The sequence below is a fragment of the Alligator sinensis genome, unplaced genomic scaffold (assembly GCF_000455745.1).
Source record: "Alligator sinensis unplaced genomic scaffold, ASM45574v1 scaffold842_1, whole genome shotgun sequence".
NCBI classification, from domain to species: domain Eukaryota; kingdom Metazoa; phylum Chordata; order Crocodylia; family Alligatoridae; genus Alligator; species Alligator sinensis.
The window spans coordinates 727,355-750,235 of NW_005842295.1; the positions used below are offsets into that span (position 1 = coordinate 727,355).

The 22,881-nt window shown below is 42.4% G+C and overlaps 1 protein-coding gene across 1 annotated transcript in view; it reads left to right on the forward strand.

Annotated features, from left to right (window-relative positions):
• KCNK2 (potassium two pore domain channel subfamily K member 2) overlaps nt 1-22,881 on the forward strand; it is a 187,350-nt gene that overhangs the window by 99,220 nt on the left and 65,249 nt on the right. Inside the window, exons 4-5 of the mRNA XM_025209570.1 lie at nt 15,391-15,551; nt 20,367-20,553. Coding sequence (XP_025065355.1) covers nt 15,391-15,551; nt 20,367-20,553 — 348 coding nt within the window. The remainder of the gene's footprint in view (nt 1-15,390; nt 15,552-20,366; nt 20,554-22,881) is intronic.

Consider the following 22,881-nt stretch of genomic DNA (forward strand, 5'->3'; position numbering starts at 1 on the left):
CTTCTAGCTGGGGTTTGTCTGGCTTGAGGTGGAGTAGGGGTACATGGATCAGAGAACCCTCACCTCGCAGCCCCCACCAGCCTCCTCCCTTCATCTCAGGCCTGGCAAACCCCAGCCAGTAGCTCTCTCCCCCTCCTTCCTCCCCACTTGTTTCCTGATGACAGCCCCAGAGCTGGGGGGGAGCAGGGGCAGGGCTGGAGGAGAGGGTGGCTCCTTGGCTGCAGGGAGGCTCCTCAGGTTCAAGGGATGAAATCAGGATGGCCAAAGTACAACTGGAGTTGTAGCTAGCAAGGGACATGAAGGGTAGCAAAAAAGGTTTCCATAAGCATGTTAACAAGAAGAAGGTTGGGGAAAGTGTGGGTCCCTTACTGAATGGGGGAGGCAATCTAGTGACAGATGAGGAGGAAAAGGCTGAAGTGGTTAATGCCTTCTTTACCTTGGTCTTCACAAGCAAGGTCAGCTCCTAGACTTCTGCACTGGGAAACACAGTTTAGGGAGAAGGTAGCAGCCTTCAGTGGTAAAAGAACAGGTTAGGGACTATTTAGAAAAGCTGGATGTATACAAATCCATGGGGCCAGGTGCAATGCATCTGAGGGTGTTGAGGGAGTTGGGTGATGTGATTGCAAACCCACTGACCATTATCTTTGAAAACTCGTGGTGACTGGGGAAGGTCCCAGATGATTGGAAAAGAGCAAATATAGTGTTCATCTTTAAGAAATGGAAGAAGTTTCCAGGGAATTACAGATCAGTCAGCCTCACCTCAGTCCCTTGAAAAATCATGAAGCAGGTCCTCAAGGAATCCATTTCTAAGCACTTGGAGAAAGAAAAAATGATCAGGAACAGTCAGCATGGATTCACTAAGGGCAAGTTATGTCTGACCAACCAGATTGTCTTCTATGATGAAATGACTGGCTCTGTGGATGTGGGGAAAGCAGTGGATGTGATATACCTTGACTTTAGTGAAGCTTTTGATACTGTCTCCAATGGCGTTCTTGCAAGCAAGCTAAGGAAGTATGGGTTGGATTAATGGACTGTAAGGTAGATAGAAAGCTGGCTGGATTGTCAGGCTCAATGGGTATTGATCAATGGCTCAATGTATAGTTGGTAGCTGGTATCAAGCAGAGTGCCCCAAGGGTCTGTCCTGGGGCTGGTTTTGTTCAATATCTTCATTAACAACCTGGAAGATGGGATGGAGTGCACTCTCAGCAAGTTTACAGATGAAACCAAGCTGTGGGGAGCAGTAGATATGCTGGAGGGTAGGGCTAGGATTCAGAGTGACCTAGACAAATTGGAGGTTTGGGCCAAAAGAAATCTCATGAGGTTCAACAAGGACAAGTGCCAGTTTTCTATCCACCTTATAGGCCATTCACCCAGCCCGTACTTCCTTAGCTTGCTTGTGAGAATTTTATGGGAGACCATATAAGAAATCTTGCTAAAATCAAGGTATACCATATTCACTGCTTTCTCCACATCCACAGAGCCAGTCATCTCATCATAGAAGGCAATCAGGTTGATAGGCATGACTTGCCCTTGGGGACTTACTTCATGGGGGACAATCTCAAACCATGACATTAGACATTGGTATTGTGCATGAGCCTGTATGACTGGATATGTATTCCACCTCACCTCTCCTGTTAAGTACACTAAAATGTTCACCTTTACAAATGGCCCTTGTCTCTTATCCAGTCTAAACTCCTTACACAGAAAGGAGTGTGTGTATATGTGGGTATAATTATATGCAGAAAGATAGAATGGCCCAGTGGTAAAGTCAGTAGTCATAGACTTCCTGTGTGATCTTGAGCAAGTCACTTAGGCCTGGGTGCTCCAAGATGATTAGGTACTTAATTTTCTTTCATTAAAATCAGATTTATTATCTAGGAACATACTTCTCATTTTTAGTGGTCTTAATTGTTTTCTTTTTAAAATAAGGGGTGAAATCAATGCAAGCTTAAGTGCTTAAATATCTAGGAGAATCTCAGCCTCTGTGCTTCTGTCTTCCATCTGTATAGTGTGGTTAATAGTATCTCTACTCTTCCAGGGAAGTTATGAAGATAAATAGATAAGGATTATGAGGCACTCAATGGGGACCATATAAGTACTATAGATATGTATGTACACATACCCCACAACTTGCGAGGCAAGAGAGAGTTATACACTCTGGCTATGAAAGAGGGCTAACTATAAATTTAAGTATTCTCATGTGCTGAATATAAATCCCAAGGTAATAGAATTTTTTTTAAGTGTGTGCAGAAATGTCTACCTACCATGTATGGGCATGTATCCTAGCATTTTTGTTTTGTGGCTGGAAAAATGCAGACCCCTGTAATGTCCTAGTCCACTACTGGTGCTTCTAAACAGGTGATTTTTACCCTCAAGGCACATTTACAGATTTTTTCTGGATATAGCTGTACCCCATTTCAAAACTAATTTCACTCATTTTCTAACTGGAAAAATAATTGATCAGTTTTTTAGTGCAAAAGAACTCATAAAGACTATAACAGATCAGAATGGTTTTGAGACCAAGGATTCCTATTTGAAATCTCTGGGTTTGTCCTGTAAATCATGTGTAGATGTTTGTACATCAGTGCTAATATTGTGTTGCATCCTGCTGCACCCTTAAAAGGATGTCATGGATCCCAATTGAGAGTCACTGTTTTAAATATTATACCATTACAAATCATACTTAAAAATAATAACAGATGCACATGATATTTTGGGAACAATCTAGTGGAGGCACTATAGAAGCCCTCTAGAAAGAGCAAGAGAAAGTGTTGGCAAACTGATACCAACAAGTCTGTGGTCCCAAAAGTTATTGTTATCCATTCTTATTTATTGCAACTATGTTCTCTATGTATCATGTTTCCTCCTGATCGTTTGATATCCCTTTCTTCTTTTTTCTTAAAAAAACCCCAAAAAACAAAAAAAAAATTTATGCAGTTAACATGAATAAACTTGGTCTTTTCCATTTATATTTCATAGCCAGTGGTTTCAGGTGTCTCAGTTTGCCTATAAGAAATAGAACCCCCATACCTACATTTTCCTGTTGGAACCAGGAATGTAGGTACAATAAGCACAATTCCAACAACTCATTCACCATGTTTGTATGGTTCAGTAAAAACCTTGTATGCATCCATACACTAATTTAAATGCATCTTAAAGTGAAATGTGTTCCTAATTCTTGGCACCACTGGGTCAGCAAATATGCAAATACCAATCTCTTGAGCCCTAACAATCTATTTTTTTTTTTAAACCCATGAATTGGGGACCAGAAATTCTGGTAGGTGTCACCCCATAACGTTTCTATCAGAGCATTCCATTTAGGTTTGCTGAGGCAGGTCTTCCCTCTTCCTTTAATATGCAGATGCCATTTGCATAGATGGAGAAATTAGCGTAATTGAAGTGCAACCAGGGTGTCCATCAAGAGGGACACTGAATGATGCCTTAGGGTCTTTGAATTATGGTATTTCAGGAGCATGCTGAAAGTTAGCTAGATGACAACAATAAGATACAGTGGCATATCACAGAGGATAGCACTAACTGCAGAACAGCTTTTTAATACAGGCAGTCCTCGGACTTACGACACAATTGGTTCCTGAAAACCATGTCTTAAGTTGAAACGTTGTAACTTGGATCCGATTTACCCATAGGTAACAATGTTGTAAATGGGGGATTGGTTCTTGAACCAAGGCCCAATACTCTATTTTTACCAAAAATAACCCATAATTTTGTACTCAATCAATTATAGATGAGTAATATAGTTACATTAATATATTTATATTGTAAGTAGCAATCATATTGATTTGGAAGGACTTCTTTGAGGTGACTTTGCTGGACTTTTTGAAGGGCTCTTGGTTGGACTTTTTGAAGGGTTCTTGGCTGAAGTCTTCTCAGGAGTCTTGGCTGCATTTTTTTCTGGAGTCTTGTCTACTTTCTTTAAGAAAGTGTCCAAGGAAGTTTGGACAGATGTTCTCCAGGGAAATGGGCGATGCAGTGAAGTTGTTCATTGGTGTCACGTTGCATTGGATCAAGAGTTGTAAAGTCAAAACTGACATCAGAAACAGGGTGTCAACTTATAAACACTGTAAGTGTGAAACACTGTAACTCGAAATGTTGCAAGTCAAGGACTGCCTGTATGGTGGTCTGGAAGAAAATGCAGTTTTGTGGATATGTCATATAACAATCTTGCAGGAGTTCCTTAATGCCACTTATACTACAGGATAAAATATGAAGGAGGAGAAGAATAGAGTGAGCCACATAGTGAAACTGACAGGAACAAAGTATAAAGTAGAGACACAGAATGTGGGATGGGACTTAGAGCTATATTGATGAGTGTAACTGACAACTTTTGGATTGGAGATATCATCTAGCCAGCCTGTCAACCAACTTGAGAGCTCTCAAAAACAATGAGAAAACATGAACTGTTTGAGCAGACCATTTGCCTCTACTTCACTGTGAAAAACAGCTTCAGAAGTGACAGTCTCTAATTCTCAATATTGCAAATAAAGCAAGTAGACCTCTAGATATATTTGCATAAATAAAAATGCTATATGAATTCCTTTCAATAAGAAAGAATTTACTAGCTTCAGTGAAGACTACTTAGTCTAGCAACTTGTTCTAAAATATTTCTGGATGAGAAATTATAATAAAACCCCCAGTCTTTTCATCAGGATATGAACATTTGGAATCATAGAAAAGTAGGGCTGGAAGGAACCTCAGGAGGTCATCTAGTCCAATCCCGTGCTCAAGGCAGGACCATCCTATAGAAGTATCTGTCTAGCCCAGACATGGAAAAAATCTGGCCAGTGGGCTGGATCTGGCCCATGGCCAGATTCTATTTCCTGGCAGTGGCAGCTCCTTTGGCTGCCTCTGCCAGACCTGGTCCTGCTGCCGGGCCACCCCGGCCCATCCTCCCCTGCACCCACTGCCGGGGGCAGGACCTGTGCAGGCAGGGTGTGCAGCTGGGTGTTGGGATGGGGCCATGAGCCCACAGGGAGTGGTATCTGGGTTGAGATGGGCAGGCGGGGCCAGGGAGACCCTGGTATCACTGAGCGGTGACTACACTGGGCCAGGCCAGGGCAGAACCATGGTCTGCTGCCCATATACCTCTACAATTCCAAGGTCTCCCTGGAGACCAGCCAAGAGCCAAGTGAGAAGCTGCATCTGAGGCTGCGGCCAGGATCGTGCAGTGGTGACAGCATAGGGCTAGGGCAGAGCCATGATCCACTCCCTACATGCCCCATCCTGCAGAACCCATGGCCATTGCAGAAGTATGCAGGCAGTGGATTTTGACTCTGCCCTGGGCCTGGCCCTGTGCTGTTACCACCCCATGATTCTGGGGTCTACCTGGTCCTGCCCATCTGTCTTGTCCTAGGCACCACACCTCATGGGCCCATGGTCCTATGGCTCCATTTTACCCTGCCCATGCAGGTCCCACCCCTGGTGATGGGTGTGGGGCAGATGGGCCTGGGTGCCTGGGCAGTGGGGCCAGGTCTGACAGTGGCAGCCAAAGGAGTTGCTGCTGCCAGATCTGCTGGGAAATGGAGTCTGGCTGCGATGTCGTGGGCTGGGCAAAATCCCTCCAAGGGCCAGATCTGGTTGTTTTTCCCACCCCTGGTCTAGCCTATTCCAGACAAAACTGCATAAGGAACCCTCTCACGCATCTACTAAGGCCAATGTCTGAAAACATCAGGAACATCTTAACTATCCACAGGTAAAGTAGGGGGATGAAAGCACTCTCAGTATCCTGCCACTGAAAGGGTAGGAAGTAGTTTGGTAAAATACACTTTACAGATCCAAAGGAGAGGACCATGACCCCTGCTACAGAAGAAGACAAATCCCCTCTCCCTGCCCCCGCCCTCCCAGCAATCTGTGCTGATCTGCCTTCTTGATCCCAAATATGGCTGACCCTGAGCAGAGGAGAAAGATCCTTTAGCCAGGAACCTGAGGATGCTTTCTAAATGACTGAGTCATCATCAATTGGGGATCAAAAGCAAACGTTTGTCAGTACTAGAAACAAATGTTATCTGTTATATCTTCATTGAAGATATCCTCCTTTTGTGGGTGTAGATGAAAAATAAAATGAGAGGTTTGTAATATAGTTTCATGCAAGAATTTTTTGGCATTTCATTTCAGGCTAGTTTGTGTCCTAGAGACTTTTTAAATCATAAAATTGCATGGAATTTGTACTTTTGCATGTTTATTAAGCAAGTTGAAAAATTAGAAGTTGATATTTTGAACAGTATTGGTTTTGTTCATAACCAAGAAAATATCCATCTAAAAAGAATATTTTAGTCAAAAGTGGAACTTTCTCAAATGGAAAACATTACAAAAGTTTTCTTTCTTATGTATGTGTATTTGAAATCAATTAAATAAAATGAGAAAAAATTAGTAAACCACATTGTTTATTGCTATCATTAAGAAGTAATGAATGCTTATACTACTTGTTCTAGTACTTCAGCCAAAGCTAACAAGTGCCTCCTAAATCATATATGTAAGTTGAATCTTGGGTGTTACTGGATGTCTTGCAAGTAAAACCATGTAATGTTTTATCTTGTTTAATAGAGCTATTAGTCTATATTTTCAATGCCCTCTCACTCTTGATTCATATATGAGTGACTGTAAACTACTCTTTTTTTTTTTAACCTGTCAATAACTACTTGACAGAGATAGAATACTCTAAATGCATATAAATCCTTTGGGTATTAGAGGCCCACTTGGCACTTATCAAAACATGAAAGTGATTTTATGAAATTGGGAAGTCATGCTATGCTTTATGGAGGTGGGGTAGGGGGCAGTCCAAAAAGGACACTGATGTTGCCTCTGTTGAAGGTGACCCAGTTTTAGAAGTAACATTTTAATTCTGATCTAATGCACTATAGACAGAGAATGGTAAAAAGCTCTTAGGACTTTCAGCAGGAATCTTTCCACTAGCTTCAATAGGTTCAGGATCAGGTTCTTGCTATGTGTGCATGAACCATTCAAAAGCAAGGCTAAATCTAGGAGCCAGCTCTGCCGAATGAAATGATTAGAAATACAATATAAGATGTGAGCTATGATGAACCTTGCCTTGCATAGAGCTAGTGCCTGTGTGCTTATGGTGTTGGTGTCAGGACACGTGTCAGCAAGCAGGCTACATTATTCCTAGCTGTTCTTGGTCACCTGCCTGGGTGCTAGCAACCTAATTACTTCCAGCTGGTCCCAAATTCCCTGCACAGGCATGGCTGTCTGCTTATGAGCGACAGCTCTTCCAATGCCCAGCAGGCTACTCAAGATGAGATGCTTCTCTATTTAGTTTTGGGCTTCTATCTGTTGATTCCTAGTTTCCCAGTTCATGATTCCTTCCTGCTTGTCCTTAGGTTCCTGGGTTCCTCCTGTTGGCTTCTTGGCTTCATCCTTGTTCCTGCCACTGGTTCCTTGTTCAACCTGAACTACCCTTGTGCTGGCCTCTTACAGATATAGCTGCCTAACCCAGACCCCCTGGCTAGTGACTCCAGTCTGGATCCCTACTTCCTGTTTCTGCCTAGTGGTTCTACCCATGGCGACTGCCTGCCTGCTTCCTTTACAAATCTTGGCCTCCTGACCTACCTGTTCCTGATCCCCTTACTTTAGCTGGGACCTTAGCTTCCTGGCCTTGTCTGTTTCTGATTCCCTGGGTTGTGACCCTCTAGAACCAAGCCCCAATTCTCTATGTCCAAGTTGTATTTGATCTATGTGCAGGAACATGAGAATTCAGCCATTCCTGAGCAAATTTCCATTTACAGTCCCTATCCAGGAGAAGAGATGATGGAGTGGAAAATGAAGTATACTTGTTGCTGATTTTAGGAGGTAGTTCAGTCAATGTGGCAGACTGGGAAAAGGGACCAGCTTTGAAAAGCACTGCAAACCAGATCCTTAAGCAATGCAGAATGTCACTACACCTAGCTTTTAGGATTAGGGAGTGGAATTCATTAACACCAGAAAATGGGGACAGCAAGGCTCCTAGGACTAGATTCCACAGAAGCCAGCCTCTTGGCAGAGGATAGGGGATTTATAAGCCAGCTAATAGAAATCTGTGAAAAGAAGGGTATATCTGAACTTACACTTCTCTCCTGGACTTAAGCACCTATGTGAGACTGGGATTTACAGTCTAAAACCTGCTACTTAAAACCCCCAATTGGCATCCTGATGGTCCCTGAGTCCCTTCTCCCACAACTATGTAGTTGGGGAGGGACTGGAGGAGCACAGCAGGTTGTGGGATCTGCGTGCTGCTGCTGCCGCCTGAAGGCAAGGGCCATGCACAGCCAGCGATGCTAGGGGGCAGAGAGTTATGTGCCATCAGCCGAGCCTATGCAGAGAAGAAAGAAACTGGGGAGGCCACCCTTACAATGTATGGTCCATGGGGCCACACACGCTGAAGTTGGATACTGTAGCAGGGCCCTGGGGAGTGCCTGCTCCTTTAAGGAAGCTAGCAGCCTGCAAGGCTGCTTGCAGGTGGTGCAGGGGCCTAATGAAAGACTCACTTGACCAGAAGGGGCTTAGGCTGGAGCTATACAAGTCTAGAGCCTGAGCCGGTTAGGTGGTCTCTCCCTGGCAGCCAAAAAGTGAGGAGCTCTTGGCAGCAGGACACATGAAGGGATTGCAGTTGATATAAAGAACCCAGTAGGCCTAGGAGCAGAGGCAAGCCCCTGGACAGAAGAAATCAGGGTTTTACAGGCAGATGGTTTTTGTTTTATTTTGAACCCACAGAGGGGGCCAGGAGCCCAGAGAAGGGCTGGTGTGCAGGACCAGTAGTCTGGGATCCCAGAGGAGGGGCTGCATGTGGGACCAGAGGTCTGAAAGTTCAGGAAGGGACTGTGCAGGGGACCAGAGGGATTTGAAGGCCCAAGGGGGGCTGAATGTTTAAATAAACAGCTTCACAAACAGAACATCTGTGAGGCTTGGGGCGTGGTATAAGGGAGGTATGAGCCATGCGATACACCCTTAAAGCAACAGGTGCCCAGCAGAGATGCAGAGAGGCCGACAAAGTCTACTAGTCTGAGGAGCAGAGCGGTGATTGAGGGGACCTAGGAGGGGCCATGGTGGTGATCAGCACAGGCTCAGGCACACTCAGAGCACATGCACAGCTTCCCTTATATAATTTTCAATAAGAGCAAGGCATGGCAGGAGAATGATCAAAGGGAAGGGCTGCAGGTGAGCTAGAGAGGGGCCACACAGCCACCAGGGAGCATCACAACCATGCTGTGGCCATGGGGTGGCTACCAATACCCTGGCCTAAATCATCCTTTTGAGTATGATCATCTGGCTTACTGCTGGAACAGGAGAAGGTGGTGATACCAAACTTCTACTTGATAGCCCAGTAGTTATTGCATTCAACCAAGAAGTGGGAGACCTACTTGATTCTTGGTGCTCCTCATCGTGAAGGGGTTCAAATTTCTCTGGAGAGTACTTTCTTCACCAATATGTAGATTAGCTGGGATAGGGGACATTCTCCACCCCTCCTGTTGAAGCTGTACTACTGCTTCCAGTTGAGAATTTAGTACTGACATAGCACAGCCCTATTTTGCACATAATAGAGATATCCTCAGATGCCTCTGAGGTTGACAGGGTTTCTCTTGATCTCATTTTTTGATTTAGGCACCTAAGTGCTTTTATGGTGTTGGCTTCTACTGTTGCTGATGGAGCAGAAGAGCAAGATCTGCAGTGAATGGGTGTGCTGCCAGGGCACTTATTCAAGTAATGTTGTGAATTTCTGTTTCATCAACTGCAAATAGAAGAGAGCAGCGTGATACTTAGAGGCATGTAGTGGTGTCCCTGTGGTTTATGCTCTAGTCTCAGCATGTTGTATGGGATGTATTTTTGCTCGGTCTTAAGCAGGACCAGCATGCTGATGTCGTTTTCAGACATTCAGAGCATTCTTTTAGACAAAAGGCTGAGCAACTGGATCAACCCCAAACAATGCAAGTACATTTCCTCTCCTGATTCATAAATCAGAGAATATCTTACAGCATGAGAGAGTAAGGACAAGATTTGGGAGCAAGTTATGTAGCTATCAGGCTTATTTGTGGCAGAATGTTATGGAACATAAGAATAAAGCATACATGATTTGTGTGTGATGGAAATCTCATTCTACACCATTTCACTGAGGCACAGAGCATACCAAAGAAGAATTATAATGATAGACTTCCAGAACGCACTGTACTCTTTATTCTATAAAGTGACAATCCAACCAAAGAAACACTGCAGGCTGTTAATTGATAATGCGTGAGAGCCTTTCATGTGCAATTAATTAAAAGGGGATGCATTGTTTCTATGTGAAAAATAGCCATCCTGAAGAGCACATAAAATATGCTAGATGCAGGTAAAAGAAAAGAGAGATTACTTTTAGGTTCCTATGCAAAGTATGTCTCTAGAGATGTACATATACAGAACTGAATGAGAGAGAATTGTTCTCATAGTAATTAGTAGTAGTACATTACAAACAGTTCCTTGATGGCACATCAAGAGACTGAACAGCTTCCATGTGAGGTGTCTGCATAAGATCTAGAAAATAAAGTGGGAAGACAGAATACTAAACACAGAGGTACTGAAGCATGCAGGATTGACACGTTTATAAAGCACTATCAAGAAGAGGAGGTTGCGATAGATTGGCCATGTCAGGAGAATGGGAGGAGAGCCTATCCCCCAAAATATTTTGTATAGCAAGATTTGAGATGGCTCTAGAAAGTGGGGTTGTCCTCTAAGGCAGTACTACTATATGTGCAAAAATTATATGAAGTCATTCAGCATCAACGTAGAAAGCTGGGAGAGCACACAGAAACCTGTCCAATTTGGAGGAAGCATCTGGCACTGGGTGCAGCTAAACATGAAGTGGCTTTCATCCAGAGGGAGGAAGCAAAGTGAGAGAGAAGTAAGCAGCATGCTGTAAACTTGGACTCCAACTCAGATAACATGTGGATCTGTGAAACTTGTAACAAGCTGTGTCACTCTCAAATTGGGCTTGTCAGCCACAAGTGGATTCATAACATGTCTGATTAGACCTCTTATATGTACATCATAATCCAGAGGATTGACAGTTGCCTCCTAGAAGCAGTCCTCTACAGGAAGCATATTCTTTGAAGAGTAGAGCAGTGCAAAATGACCTCCTGTTTGGGGTGTCAGTATGTTAATTTCACTGTGAACCACTGACATTGTCTGGAACCACATCTGCTCTACAAACCCCACCCCCTCAAATGAAAACAAACGACCCCTCACCCAAAACAAGGGCATTGCAAAAAAGCAAAGTGAGATTTTTATATACTTAGTATATTGATTTTAAATTACACTGAGGCTTCCTAGGAGTTGATCCAGATAATCTCTTCATAGCACAGAGACATATTTATGAAAGGAGACTTAACTAGGGTGTACATTTCTCCTTTTTGATTTGGCCACAAGTGTGAAGAATCTAACTTTATTTTGAACCTCTAAGTCAAATTCCCTTTTGCATTGTGAGATATGTTTGGAGCCATAAGGTGGAGAATGAATCAGTTCTAACTCTCTGAATGCCAATCCTCAGTGGTTTTAGCACCTGGCTCTGGTTTAGTGCAGAGCACTATATTTAATTGTCCTGTGCTGACATTGTGAGTGGTAACAAAGAAGGAAAGGAAGAAAACATTTGCTTTTTCAAAGACCAGTTGAATCTAATCCAATGTCTCAGGTACTAAAATGCTTTATAATCATATGAATCATAGTTGCATATCATCATGACAGAGTGGAATTAAAGTTGTTTGGGGGCCCAAATTGTGTACTTCCATAGCTAACATGTTGGCATTTCTTCTGAATATAACCATGCTTCTGATTTTTTTTGGGGGGGTTATTAATGCTTGACTTCGGGTTTATCATCAATATAATTTTTTACCCTTTAGTATTGTTCTGTTTTTCTCAATCATAAATCCATGAAAACATATTTTGGGGGGAATTTATATTAGGTTTAATTCATGCGTATCGAGGCAAACTTGAGTTTCCTGGAGTTCTGTTTTTTTCTGTGCAGCTATACCAAGAATGGCTTTGATCATTGTATAGCCAATGAATCCCTTGGAAGAATTCAATGCGTGCAACATAAGTGTAGTTAGTTTTGGATATTTGTCATGTTTTAATATTCTCTATAAGTTAAAATCTTGTAATAACTATACATTCTTAGTTTGCTATAACAGTTAAACACTTTATACTTGTTCAATACACTTGTTACATACTTTTCCAATTTACAACTGAATCCAGAACATTCATACTCAGGTTTTATTTAAAATATTATAACATTTAACTGTGTACTTATAGGCATTTTGAAATTTTGCATGAAAGGCTTTGGTTCTGATTCATGTCCAATTTCTGTACATGAGTAATACAAATAAGCAAATGTGCTACATGAAGAAACTCTGCCTGAACCAGTGCTCAAAATAATTAAACAGAAATTTATATAGATACAAAAGAGAGTTTCACTCACTGGTAATCTCTAGTATCCAAAAGTTCATGGGTATGTATTATATCCCACCGAGTAAAAATGGTGAATTACATCTAAATACAATATAATAACACACCTTGTAAATTCTGAGGAAAGTTGGTTGAAATATTTTATCTAGACTGTTTCTGAAAGAAAACTTAATTATTTTGATTAAATAAAATTATTTTGTTAAAAGCATATTTTCCTTGTAAAATATTTATATGTAATTTAAAAACCAAATGCTTAAAGCCCAAAACTTTTCAGTTTCTGGCTTAAGTATTTTGTCTTTTTTATATTTCATAGTAAATTTTCTATTGAATTATTTTATTTAAAAAATAGTTTTGGTTGAAATTCCCCGTGAAAAATAGCACAGCTTTGAGCCCTGTGGTGTAGCAATACCCCAGAAATGAACTTCGGGTAGAGGAAGAGGTATTTTGCTTAAGAGACAGAATTGGGACTAAGAATATCTGGTTTTCATTCTGCACTATGCTTCCTGTATGACTTTGGATGAGTCACTTTAGAGGCCAATCCTTTGAGATGCTTGGACTTGAGAGAATTTAGTAGGGCTGTGTGAAATGGAAGCGTTCCATTTCGACCAGCATTTTGACATTTCAACAGAATAGTGTTTTGTTTTGACTTTTGTTTTGAGTTGAAACGGCTGTTCCATTCCTTCGAAACGTTTTGCCGTTTCGACCCTATTTCGATGTTTCGCCCATAGGATATAATGGGGAAGGTCAAAACAGGCTATAACTTTGTCATTTCTGGCTGGATTTCAATAAAACTTGCAGAAATGGTAGCCCCTTCTGACCGTATGATGCATGCCAAGTTTCAAGAAGATAGGTGCAGGGAGTTCAGAGAAACTGCACCCCAAATTCCTGAGAGCAAAACATGTCACATGTATGTGTTAAGCCACAGTGGAGTAAAAACTTCCGGGACAGTGGCCCCTGCTGATTCCATAAAGCCTGCCAAGTTTCAAGGAGATAAGTGCAGAGGTTTGGGGGAAACTGCACCTCAAGATGCAGACAAGCAAAACTCGTGACATGGGTGCTTGTGCAACTGTGTCTGTCTTGGGGCACGGGGTGGGTGTGTGTGGAGGAGGGGAATTACTGCAGGCCTGGCTGCTAAGCTACTGTGCTACCAGTTACCAATTAATCATGATTCACTCAGGGACCAGCTCAATACACAGTACCTAGCCACTAGATAATGAGTTAACGAGCATGGATTAACACCTACAAAACCACAGACTAAGGAGAGGAAATAATCAATACAGACAATCAGCTGCCCCAAGACAGAGACAGTCAATTGCACAAGCACCCATATCATGAGTTTTGTCTGTCAGCAGCTAGGGGTGCAGGGCCCCAGAACCCCCCTGCACCAATCTCCTTGACAGCTGGCAGGCTTCAGTGGCTGCAGCAGGGCCCAGCAGTCAGGCCTGCAGTAGTTCCCACCACAATGTGCCCCAAAGCAAACACAGTTGCACAAGCACCCGTGACACGAGTTTTGCCTGCCTGTGGCCAGAGGTGCAGGTCCCCAGAACCCAGAACCTCTGCATCAATCTCCTTGACAGCTGGCAGGCTTTGTGGCCTCAGCAGGGGCTAGCAGGCCTGCAGTTTTTAACCCGCTGCACCTTAACACACAGTGTCATCCATGTCATGAGTTTTGCTTGTCCACAGCCTGAGGTGCGGTTTCCCCCAAACTCCTGTGCCTATCTCCTTGAAACTTGGCAGGCTTCATGGCCTCCACAGGGGCTAGCATGCCTGCAGTTTTGACCCCACTGTAGCTTAACACATACATATGACATGAGTTTTGCTTTCAGGATTTGGGGTGCAGTTTCTCTGAACCCCCTGCACCTACCTTCTTGAAACTTAGCACTCTCAATGTCCTCAGAAGGGGCTACCATTTCTGCAAGGTTTATCAAAATCTGGCCAGAAATAACAAAGTTATAGGCTGTTTCAATCTTCCCCATTATAGCCTATGGGTGAAACATCGTAACAGCATCGAAATGGTGAAACGTTTCAACTTACCTCATTTTGTTTCGAGGCTGTTTTGACCATATATGTTTCATTTCAATTTTGCTGTTTCAACCTTGAAACAGGTCGATACACTGTTGAAACAAAACTGGTGGCAAAATTTTGCACAGCCCTAGTATTTAGCATCTTGCAGGCTTGAGTTCTGTATGCTTTGTACCTCATGTTTCCCATTTTAAAATGGAGCTAATATATTTATTAAGGATGGGGGTTATTTTAGCTGAAATGCATTCAAGTTTGTAAAGTGGTTTGAGTGCTGTAGAATTGTGCACCATTTTACTTTGTCTGCTAAAACTTATATTTGTGCACAAGAAGGACCTAACTTTTAATTTTCAAGAATATGAATAGTTTCTTTAATGTACAAATCCCCTTCTTGCCATTTCAATAACCAGTTTTATACTGTCTTCTTTGAAGAAACAGTGCATTGTGATCTTGGTTATGAATGTTAACAGTGAATTTTATTAGAGTTGCATACTGTTTCAAAGCTTCCTCGCATGCATTTTTCATTTCTTTAGTTAATATAATTCCCATTTTGGAGGGTCAGATCCAGTACCCTGTACTCAGGCAAATCTCCCCTTGAAGTTAATGAAGGTTATCTCCAAGTGATTTCAATAGGGGATTTATGTAAACAACAAACTGAATATTCAATCTCGGTGGTAGTTACTCCAACAAAGAAGGGGGGAAATATATATAATTGAGATTAAAATTCCACTGTAGAAGGAAGATAAACTTGTTAAATGTCAAACACTTAACATGAGCAAAAATCCAATCAGAAGGTTATGTCCCTAACAATATACAGTGTCTATCCATCAGGGGCCATTTAAACATTTCCTGTTCCTGCAGTATTTTTTGACTGCTGGATTTACATATATGTAACTAATTTATAAACAGCTCAAGTTGTTTGTAATTTAGGCTTTGGAAACATCTCACCACGTACAGAAGGTGGAAAGATATTCTGTATCATCTATGCCTTACTGGGAATTCCTCTGTTTGGTTTTCTGTTGGCTGGAGTTGGAGATCAACTGGGAACCATATTTGGAAAAGGAATTGCCAAAGTTGAAGATACATTTGTTGTGAGTATTCTAAATATATATAGCCCTGGATGATACTTACTGCTCTAAATATAGCAAATTTGTTGAAAAAATAGAGGAAAATGGTTAAGAAAAGACCTGACTGTTAACGTTTGGCAAGAGTGTTTCAAAGGTCTCTGTAACTGAGCATGTTATCCAACTTTGTTGATTGTGAACTGGATGAAGTTCAAGATATTAAACCTTCAGATTTAGTTTCCTGCAGTAATTAAGGCTGGGAAGAGGAACAGGATCCAAATCAATCACATTTTCCTTTGTCCTTAAAATCCTCTAAACCGTTGTTTGCCATAAGATTTGTCATCACTAGGAGAAAGGAGTTTGTTTTAAAAAATGACAGCATTGAACCACATAGAAGGGAGTTATCACAGAGAGTTTGGGCTAGATACGAAATTGGAATCCTAATTTTAAAATTGTGATCTTCAAAACTCCACTCATCTTTTGCTTAATCCTAAAAAGACGTATATCCATAGATATTCTTTCTTTTTCAGATTTGTGTTCCCCATGTACTTAAAATTCCCAGAAGCACTTCAGACTTGGCCAGGGCTAAGATGTGTGGTACTCTTCTCACATCTAAACCCCATCAGACTGTCAGCTGTTCTGGGATGGGAGCATTTTCACTCTCTCCCATTGAAGCTATTTTATTTTGTACTAGTCTAGTGAGTCATGCTCTCTCTCTTTCTCTCTCTGTGCCAGAATGACTCTTTAATTACTCCATGAGAAAAAAAAGTCTTCAATATCAGGGGGCTGAAGAAGAGCCATTACAGAATAATCTATAATTTGGGTGTTAGGGCATATCACAGGAAGTAGGAGATATGGATCTGAAATCCCTCAAGCAAGGGAAACCTTTCAGGCACCCAAGTCTCCCATCTTCAAGCTGAGGTCTTTAAGCTGTTGTATAAAACAGGATGGCTACAGCATCAGCAACTATGTATTCTAAGATAGGACAGAATCCTATTTATTTGAGTTTTGCAAGAACAATCTTAAGTATTCAACTCTAGAAGAGAGTTACCATGTATGAATCCTGAGTGGTAGAGGGCACTAGTAGCTGCAGCCCAAAATAATACTCTAGAACCCTGGAGGGTCCTATGAGTTCCCTTTTGTGAATCCTTTTCTGGGCTCCTAACTTTTCCCATACATTGTATAGGGAGCCTACTGCCTTAGAGCTGTGGGATTTTGTTATAGGATATGAAACCTAAGAATTTGGCATGGTTTCACTGATTCTTGATGTGGCTGAGGCTTTCCTCCTGTTTATGCATAACTTTACTGAGAACTGGATTCATGTTCAGGTCAATAGGATTGCTCACATGTGTAAGGTTACTCACATGCAGAATGGATTGAAATCTGAGTGAGTTACCCCTGTTTGTGTCGGCCTTTCATCTACAGTAGCAACAGGGCAGAAAAAATGTCCTTTAAAGAACAGGAAAATGTGAGATTGAAACATTTGGGAGGAAAAAAACCACTGGTGCAATTGCCAATCTTAAACATTCAAGACCCATTACCAGGGATCTTGGTTTTCTCTGATTAAAAAAAAAATCCCCAATTTTTTAATTAAAAAAAGGAACCCAAAATCAACATTTTTCCATGATTCAAGTGAAACACCATAAATAAATAAATACATAAATACTGATGTTTCAGCTGAATCCTGGAAAAATGTGGATTTTGGGTTACCTTTTTATATCCAAAAATTGGGATTTTTTTTAAATCAGAGAAAGCCAGGATCCCTGGTTATTATTAATACACTTTTAACTTGGCTTTAATAAATTAAGATTGTTGCAATCTTACATGATTCTGTTCTTTAAAATATATATATATTTGTGCTGTTGCTACTCAGTCTATGCACACAGGCTTACATGTCTAAAATGTAAAGAAAGGGCAAGAAAATAGCTAGGGCTTTGGCTAGAAAACTCCCATTTAGCTGTAAAGAAAATAGAATTCTACTCTTTCAGACAAGTAAGGGGAATAAAAGATCAGAGTCTTTTTGTTCAAAGCTGTCAGTTCAACCATAGACAGGTTATTGGTGACCAACAGCCATTCACATTCAGACTTGGTTGAAATATTAGAAGATTCCATGAGTATTTAGTTATCCATTCCACTTCTATTTTTCTTCAAACTCCATAAAACTCTATAAAATTATTGCTGCTGCAGAATATCAATGTTTTAAAATTTATGATCAGGTCTATGTGCATCTACTGGCTAGTTGTTTTCCTATGTGGAAGGGCCCTGCACTCTTGCTTTGTTTTCCAAATGGATAGGTATCTATATCAGGGGTGGGTAAAATACGGCCTATGGTGGGTCTTTGTCCAGCCTACAGCAGGTCCTTTGGTCCCACCTAATCCAGCACTGCCTGCCCATGGTGCATCCTACACACACTTGGCATGCAGCAGGGCTGGGGCAGCTCTGCAGCTGGACTGCCTTCCTAGGCAGTCAAGGCAGTGGCTCCTTCCGGCCACTGCTGCTGTTGGCCCCAGCCCTGTGGTACCAGTGGGGACCTGTGCTGCACAGCCCTGACCTCACGCACCCTGCACCTGTTCTGGGTTTACCTGCCCAGGCTAAGCAGCGGCAGTGTAGGACAGATGCTGTTGCTCAGCATGGGAGAAAAGCAGCCCCAGCCCCTCCCACTGCTGGCCATTCTCACTGCAGCCTGTGCTGGGCTGCCTTGCGGCTCCTCTGCACTGCCACTGCTGCCCCACTGGGCAGCCCAGAGGTGGCAGTGATGGTGGTGTAGATGCAGGGCAGCCTGGTTTGAGCTCTGGGCGGCTGCAGAAGGAATGGCTGGCAGTGGGAGGGGAAGGGGCCGCTTTTCCTCCAAGCTGAGCAACAACTTCTGTCCTGCGCCATTGCTGCTCAGCCTGGGCAGGTGAGCCTGGAGCAGGTGCAGATCATGCAGAGTCAGAACTGTACAGCGTGGGTCCTCACCAGTACCATGGGGCTGGAGCCATTGGTGGTGGCAGCCAGAAAAAGCCACCATCACCTGGGTGGCCTAGAAAGGCAGTCCAGTTGCAAAGCTACCCCAGCCCTGCTGCATGCCTGGCAGCAGCAGGACATCCCATAGGCAGGCAGTGTGGGTCGGGGCTGTGCCCTGGTTCCAGTTGATCTGACTTGGCAGGGCTGAGTCTGAAGCGGGTGTGGGGCAGGCTGGGGCTTTGCACTGCTGACAGTAGTGGGCACACCTCGCAGGGTGTGTGGGCTTCGGGCTGTTGCAGGGCAGGAGTGGGTGCTGACCAGCTCAAGGAGTTATGTGTTGGGGGCTCCCATGTACACCCTACCATACCCACAAACCTTCCCCTGCAAACCCACAACCACATGCTCCCCCACGCACAATCACAGCAAAAAAACACTGCAGCCACCTGTACCCTTCCCCACACAACCCCCACACCCCTCCCCACATGCACCCCCTGCCACACACCCTGTGCCTCTGGTGGGAGCTCCGCTTACTGCTACACACACACACACCCTACCACACACATGCAACCCCAGCTACACTCCCTCTCCACACACCCCACAGCCCCCACAAACCCCATACCCACCCACACACACACCCACACATCCCCACAAACACTCCCCTGCACAAACCCCCCATACCCATAAAACCACATCCACACATACCCCCACACCCTACATACACACACACACACACACACACACACACACACACCCCCCCACAAACTCCATATCCCCCCACACTCTCCCACAATATAGAAAAGTAAGACTTCATTTTGAGCTATTATGCAATCCCCTCTATATATACCACTCAATCACACACAAATCAGGACAAAAATAGGTTTAAAAATAAAATGATATGTTATTGTCAGTGTTTGATTTTTAGTATACATATATTTTTTTCCGGTTTCAAAATGGCAAAACCCATTCCCAAAAGGAATACTTCTGGGGGAAAGGGGAGGGACTTCTGGTTGCAATGGTCAGGTCCCAAGATGGCTACCAGGGTGTGGGGCACTTGTCAAGGGACAAGTGGCCCTCAACAGCTTGTTAAGCAGCCCTCCACCCAAAATAATTGCTCTGATCTATCTGATGAAAACCCCAGTCTAAGTAGCATCAGTTTGTTCCCTTCTTGGCAGTCTGTTTGGCAATCTTAACTTTAAAGAACAGATTCTAAATAATTTTCTCATTCTTAGATTTAGTTCTCCAAAAAGAGACTGAGAGATGTGGCTAGACCAGCATAAGGAATTTTATATTAATATTCTCCAGCCTGTGCCTGTGTTTCAAATGACAGGGAAAAAATATAACAACAGGCCCATCGTTAACTCGTTAAGCACTTTGCTGATTTCATTGATTGTACATAAAGTAAGCTTTAAAAATTCTATTGTCTTTAGCTAAATACCTGGTTTGTGGGTGTAATCAGATGGGTAAAATGCATCATTTTTATTCACAGTTGTTAACAAGCACAAAGATAATAGATGTATTTAATTGCAAGAGAAAATAGCAGCCACAAAATTAAAGGGTGACTGAGGGCCATTAAAATTTTTAATTCAGCCTGTCAAACTTTTGTATGATTAATTTGCTTATCAATTAATATCAGGGAGTGGAATAAATGCTATCCATTGAGACTGAAAGAAAATCGTATAGTACTTACAGTTCAACATTACTCAACATTGATTGTTTGCAAATGTTTCACAGAATATTGACATTTGGTTTGAAAAGCTGTTTCCCTGGAAGACTCAGAATGACAGTATTCTATCTCCTAGGATATCACTGCAGGTTATAGATGCTCATGTACAATGACACAACTTTATTAACAGTGGATATTCTTTCTTTCCCCTCCCACCTTGCTTTCTTTCATAGAAATGGAATGTGAGTCAGACAAAGATTCGCATCATATCAACAATAATATTTATATTGTTTGGCTGCGTACTGTTTGTTGCTCTTCCTGCGGTTATATTCAAGCACATAGAAGACTGGGACACACTAGATGCAATTTATTTTGTAGTTATCACTTTAACTACCATTGGATTTGGTGACTATGTTGCAGGTAAGTTTTTGTCATAATATTGTATCTCACCCTGAATCCATAAAATGTTATATGGAATTTTCAATAATGATAAATAATAACACTTTTGTTTATAACCTAATCAGTTTGTAGGTAATAGGTAAATAATACAAAGGCAAGATTTTAGCAAAGAGTTTGAAGCTATCTGAAGTTCTGCTTGACAGGTTTACAAGGCATAGGTAGGCAGTGTTAAAATTATAATTATTTGCAAGAAAAGAATGTTCTTAATTTATTTATCATAAATAACTTATTCCTGTGTAGGCTGCAGGAAGTGTAAAAGAATGTCCCTGCAATTAAAACTCTGGACAGATGTGATTCAATCAATAGGTACTATTTATCTTGTGAACTCAGGCTGGGGTCCTGTGGAAAAAACAGACTGCTCGTATAATGAAAGACTGTCATCATACATACCATGGTGGAGCACAACTGGGGTGCTTGCCACTTAGTGTGGGATGCATCAGTCTGGAGAAGTGCCTGCAAGGAGGGCAGCTGGAAGACACCCCTGAGTAGTCATTTTAAGGAGGAAAGTGTATGGCAGAGCACCAGCCCTTTGATATCAAGGTGCACAAAGGGCAACCTTCCATCTAAATAACATCCTAATTATTTAACAACAAGGCATGGCAGGAGAGTAAGGTGGGCGGTGTGCCCAAAGTCAGGTGGGTGGGCTGGCACTGTAACCAGGCCCTGGAGTTTGCCCCCTGTCACATATATACAAGGGGGACAAATTACGGTTGCAATCTTACTTTTTGAGTATTTGATCTGTCAGCCTTAAAACCCTCCAAGGATGAAGATTCCTCCATTCTCTCCGGGGCGCAGGGCCCCAGAACCCCCCCTGCACCTACCTTCTTAATGGCTGGTAGGCTTCATGGCCACAGCAGGGCCTAGCAGCCAGGCCTGCAGTAGTTTCCCCCCCCACCCCACTGTGCCCCAAGACAGACACAGTTGCAAAAGCACCCATGACATGAGTTTTGCCTGTCAGCAGCTAGAGTTGCAGGGTCCCAGAACCCAGAAGCCCCTGCACCTATCTCCTTGAAAACTGGCAGACTTTGTGGCCTCAGCAGGGGCTAGCAGGCCTGCAGCTTTCACCCTGCTGCACCTTAACACACACAATGTCACTCATATCAGTAGTTTTGCTTGTCCGCAGCTTGAGGTACAGTTTCCCAGAAACCCCTGCACCTATGTCCTTGAAAGATGGCAGACTTTGTGGCCTCATCAAGAGCTACCACCCCTGCAGTTTTCACCCCACTGTGGCTTAACACACACACGTGACATGAATTTTGCTTTCAGGACTTTGAGGTGCAGTTTCCCAGAAATCCCTGTACCTATCACCTTGAAGCTTGGCAGGTGTCATGCCCTCAGTACAGGCTACCACCCCTGGAAGTTTCATCTGAATCAGCCAAAAGACAATAAAGTTATAGTTATTTCATTGATTCCCCATTATACCCTATGGCCAAATCTCTGAATCACTGAATCTTTTCTGAATCTAGTCAGAAGCTCCAAATCGATTCAGAAAGCCTAAAGCTTCCAGTGATTCTATTTGGATTTATGGGTTCAGCCTCCGAATCATCCAAATCATCTCTAAATCCAAATTGTGATCTGAAGCTTTGCACAGCCCTATTTTCTATCTATCTATCTATCTATCTATCTATCTATCTATTAGTGGTGTTTCATTTGAATCACTAATATATAGATATTGAATATACATATATATCTATCTATATATTAGTGGTGTTTCATTTGAATCATGGAAAAATGTGGATTTTGGGTTACTTTTTTTATATCTGAAAATTGAGGTTTGTTTTTTAAATCAGAGAAAACCAAGATCTGTGGTGATGATATTCAGAAAGCATTTGATGCAGATTATAGCTGTAGAATATACACGGCATCAAATGAGCAATTGGTCCAGTCAGGAAGAAAACAGTTCTACTGAAAGATTTAAATAGAAATATCACTGATAAACAAAAACAAGTTGAGTGTTGAATTGAACCCTATGGAATTCTATACTCCAGTGAGACTGAAATTAAAGACAAAGAGCTTGAAGGATTACCACAGTTTGAAATTATGATGGATTTGGACAATGAGCCTACATTAGAAGATTTGTAGAAAGCCATTAAATCGATTCCGGGGAACAAGGCATCTGGCAACGACTGCTTCCCCACTGAAATCTACAAATGTGCCAGTGATGAACTACTTCAAAAGCTCCATAAGTGAAGTTATACTACTCTTAAGTGGTGGCACAAGATTTCAAAGATGCTTGGTTTGTACAATTATACAAATGGGGGATAGAAGCAGTTGTGACAACCATAGAGT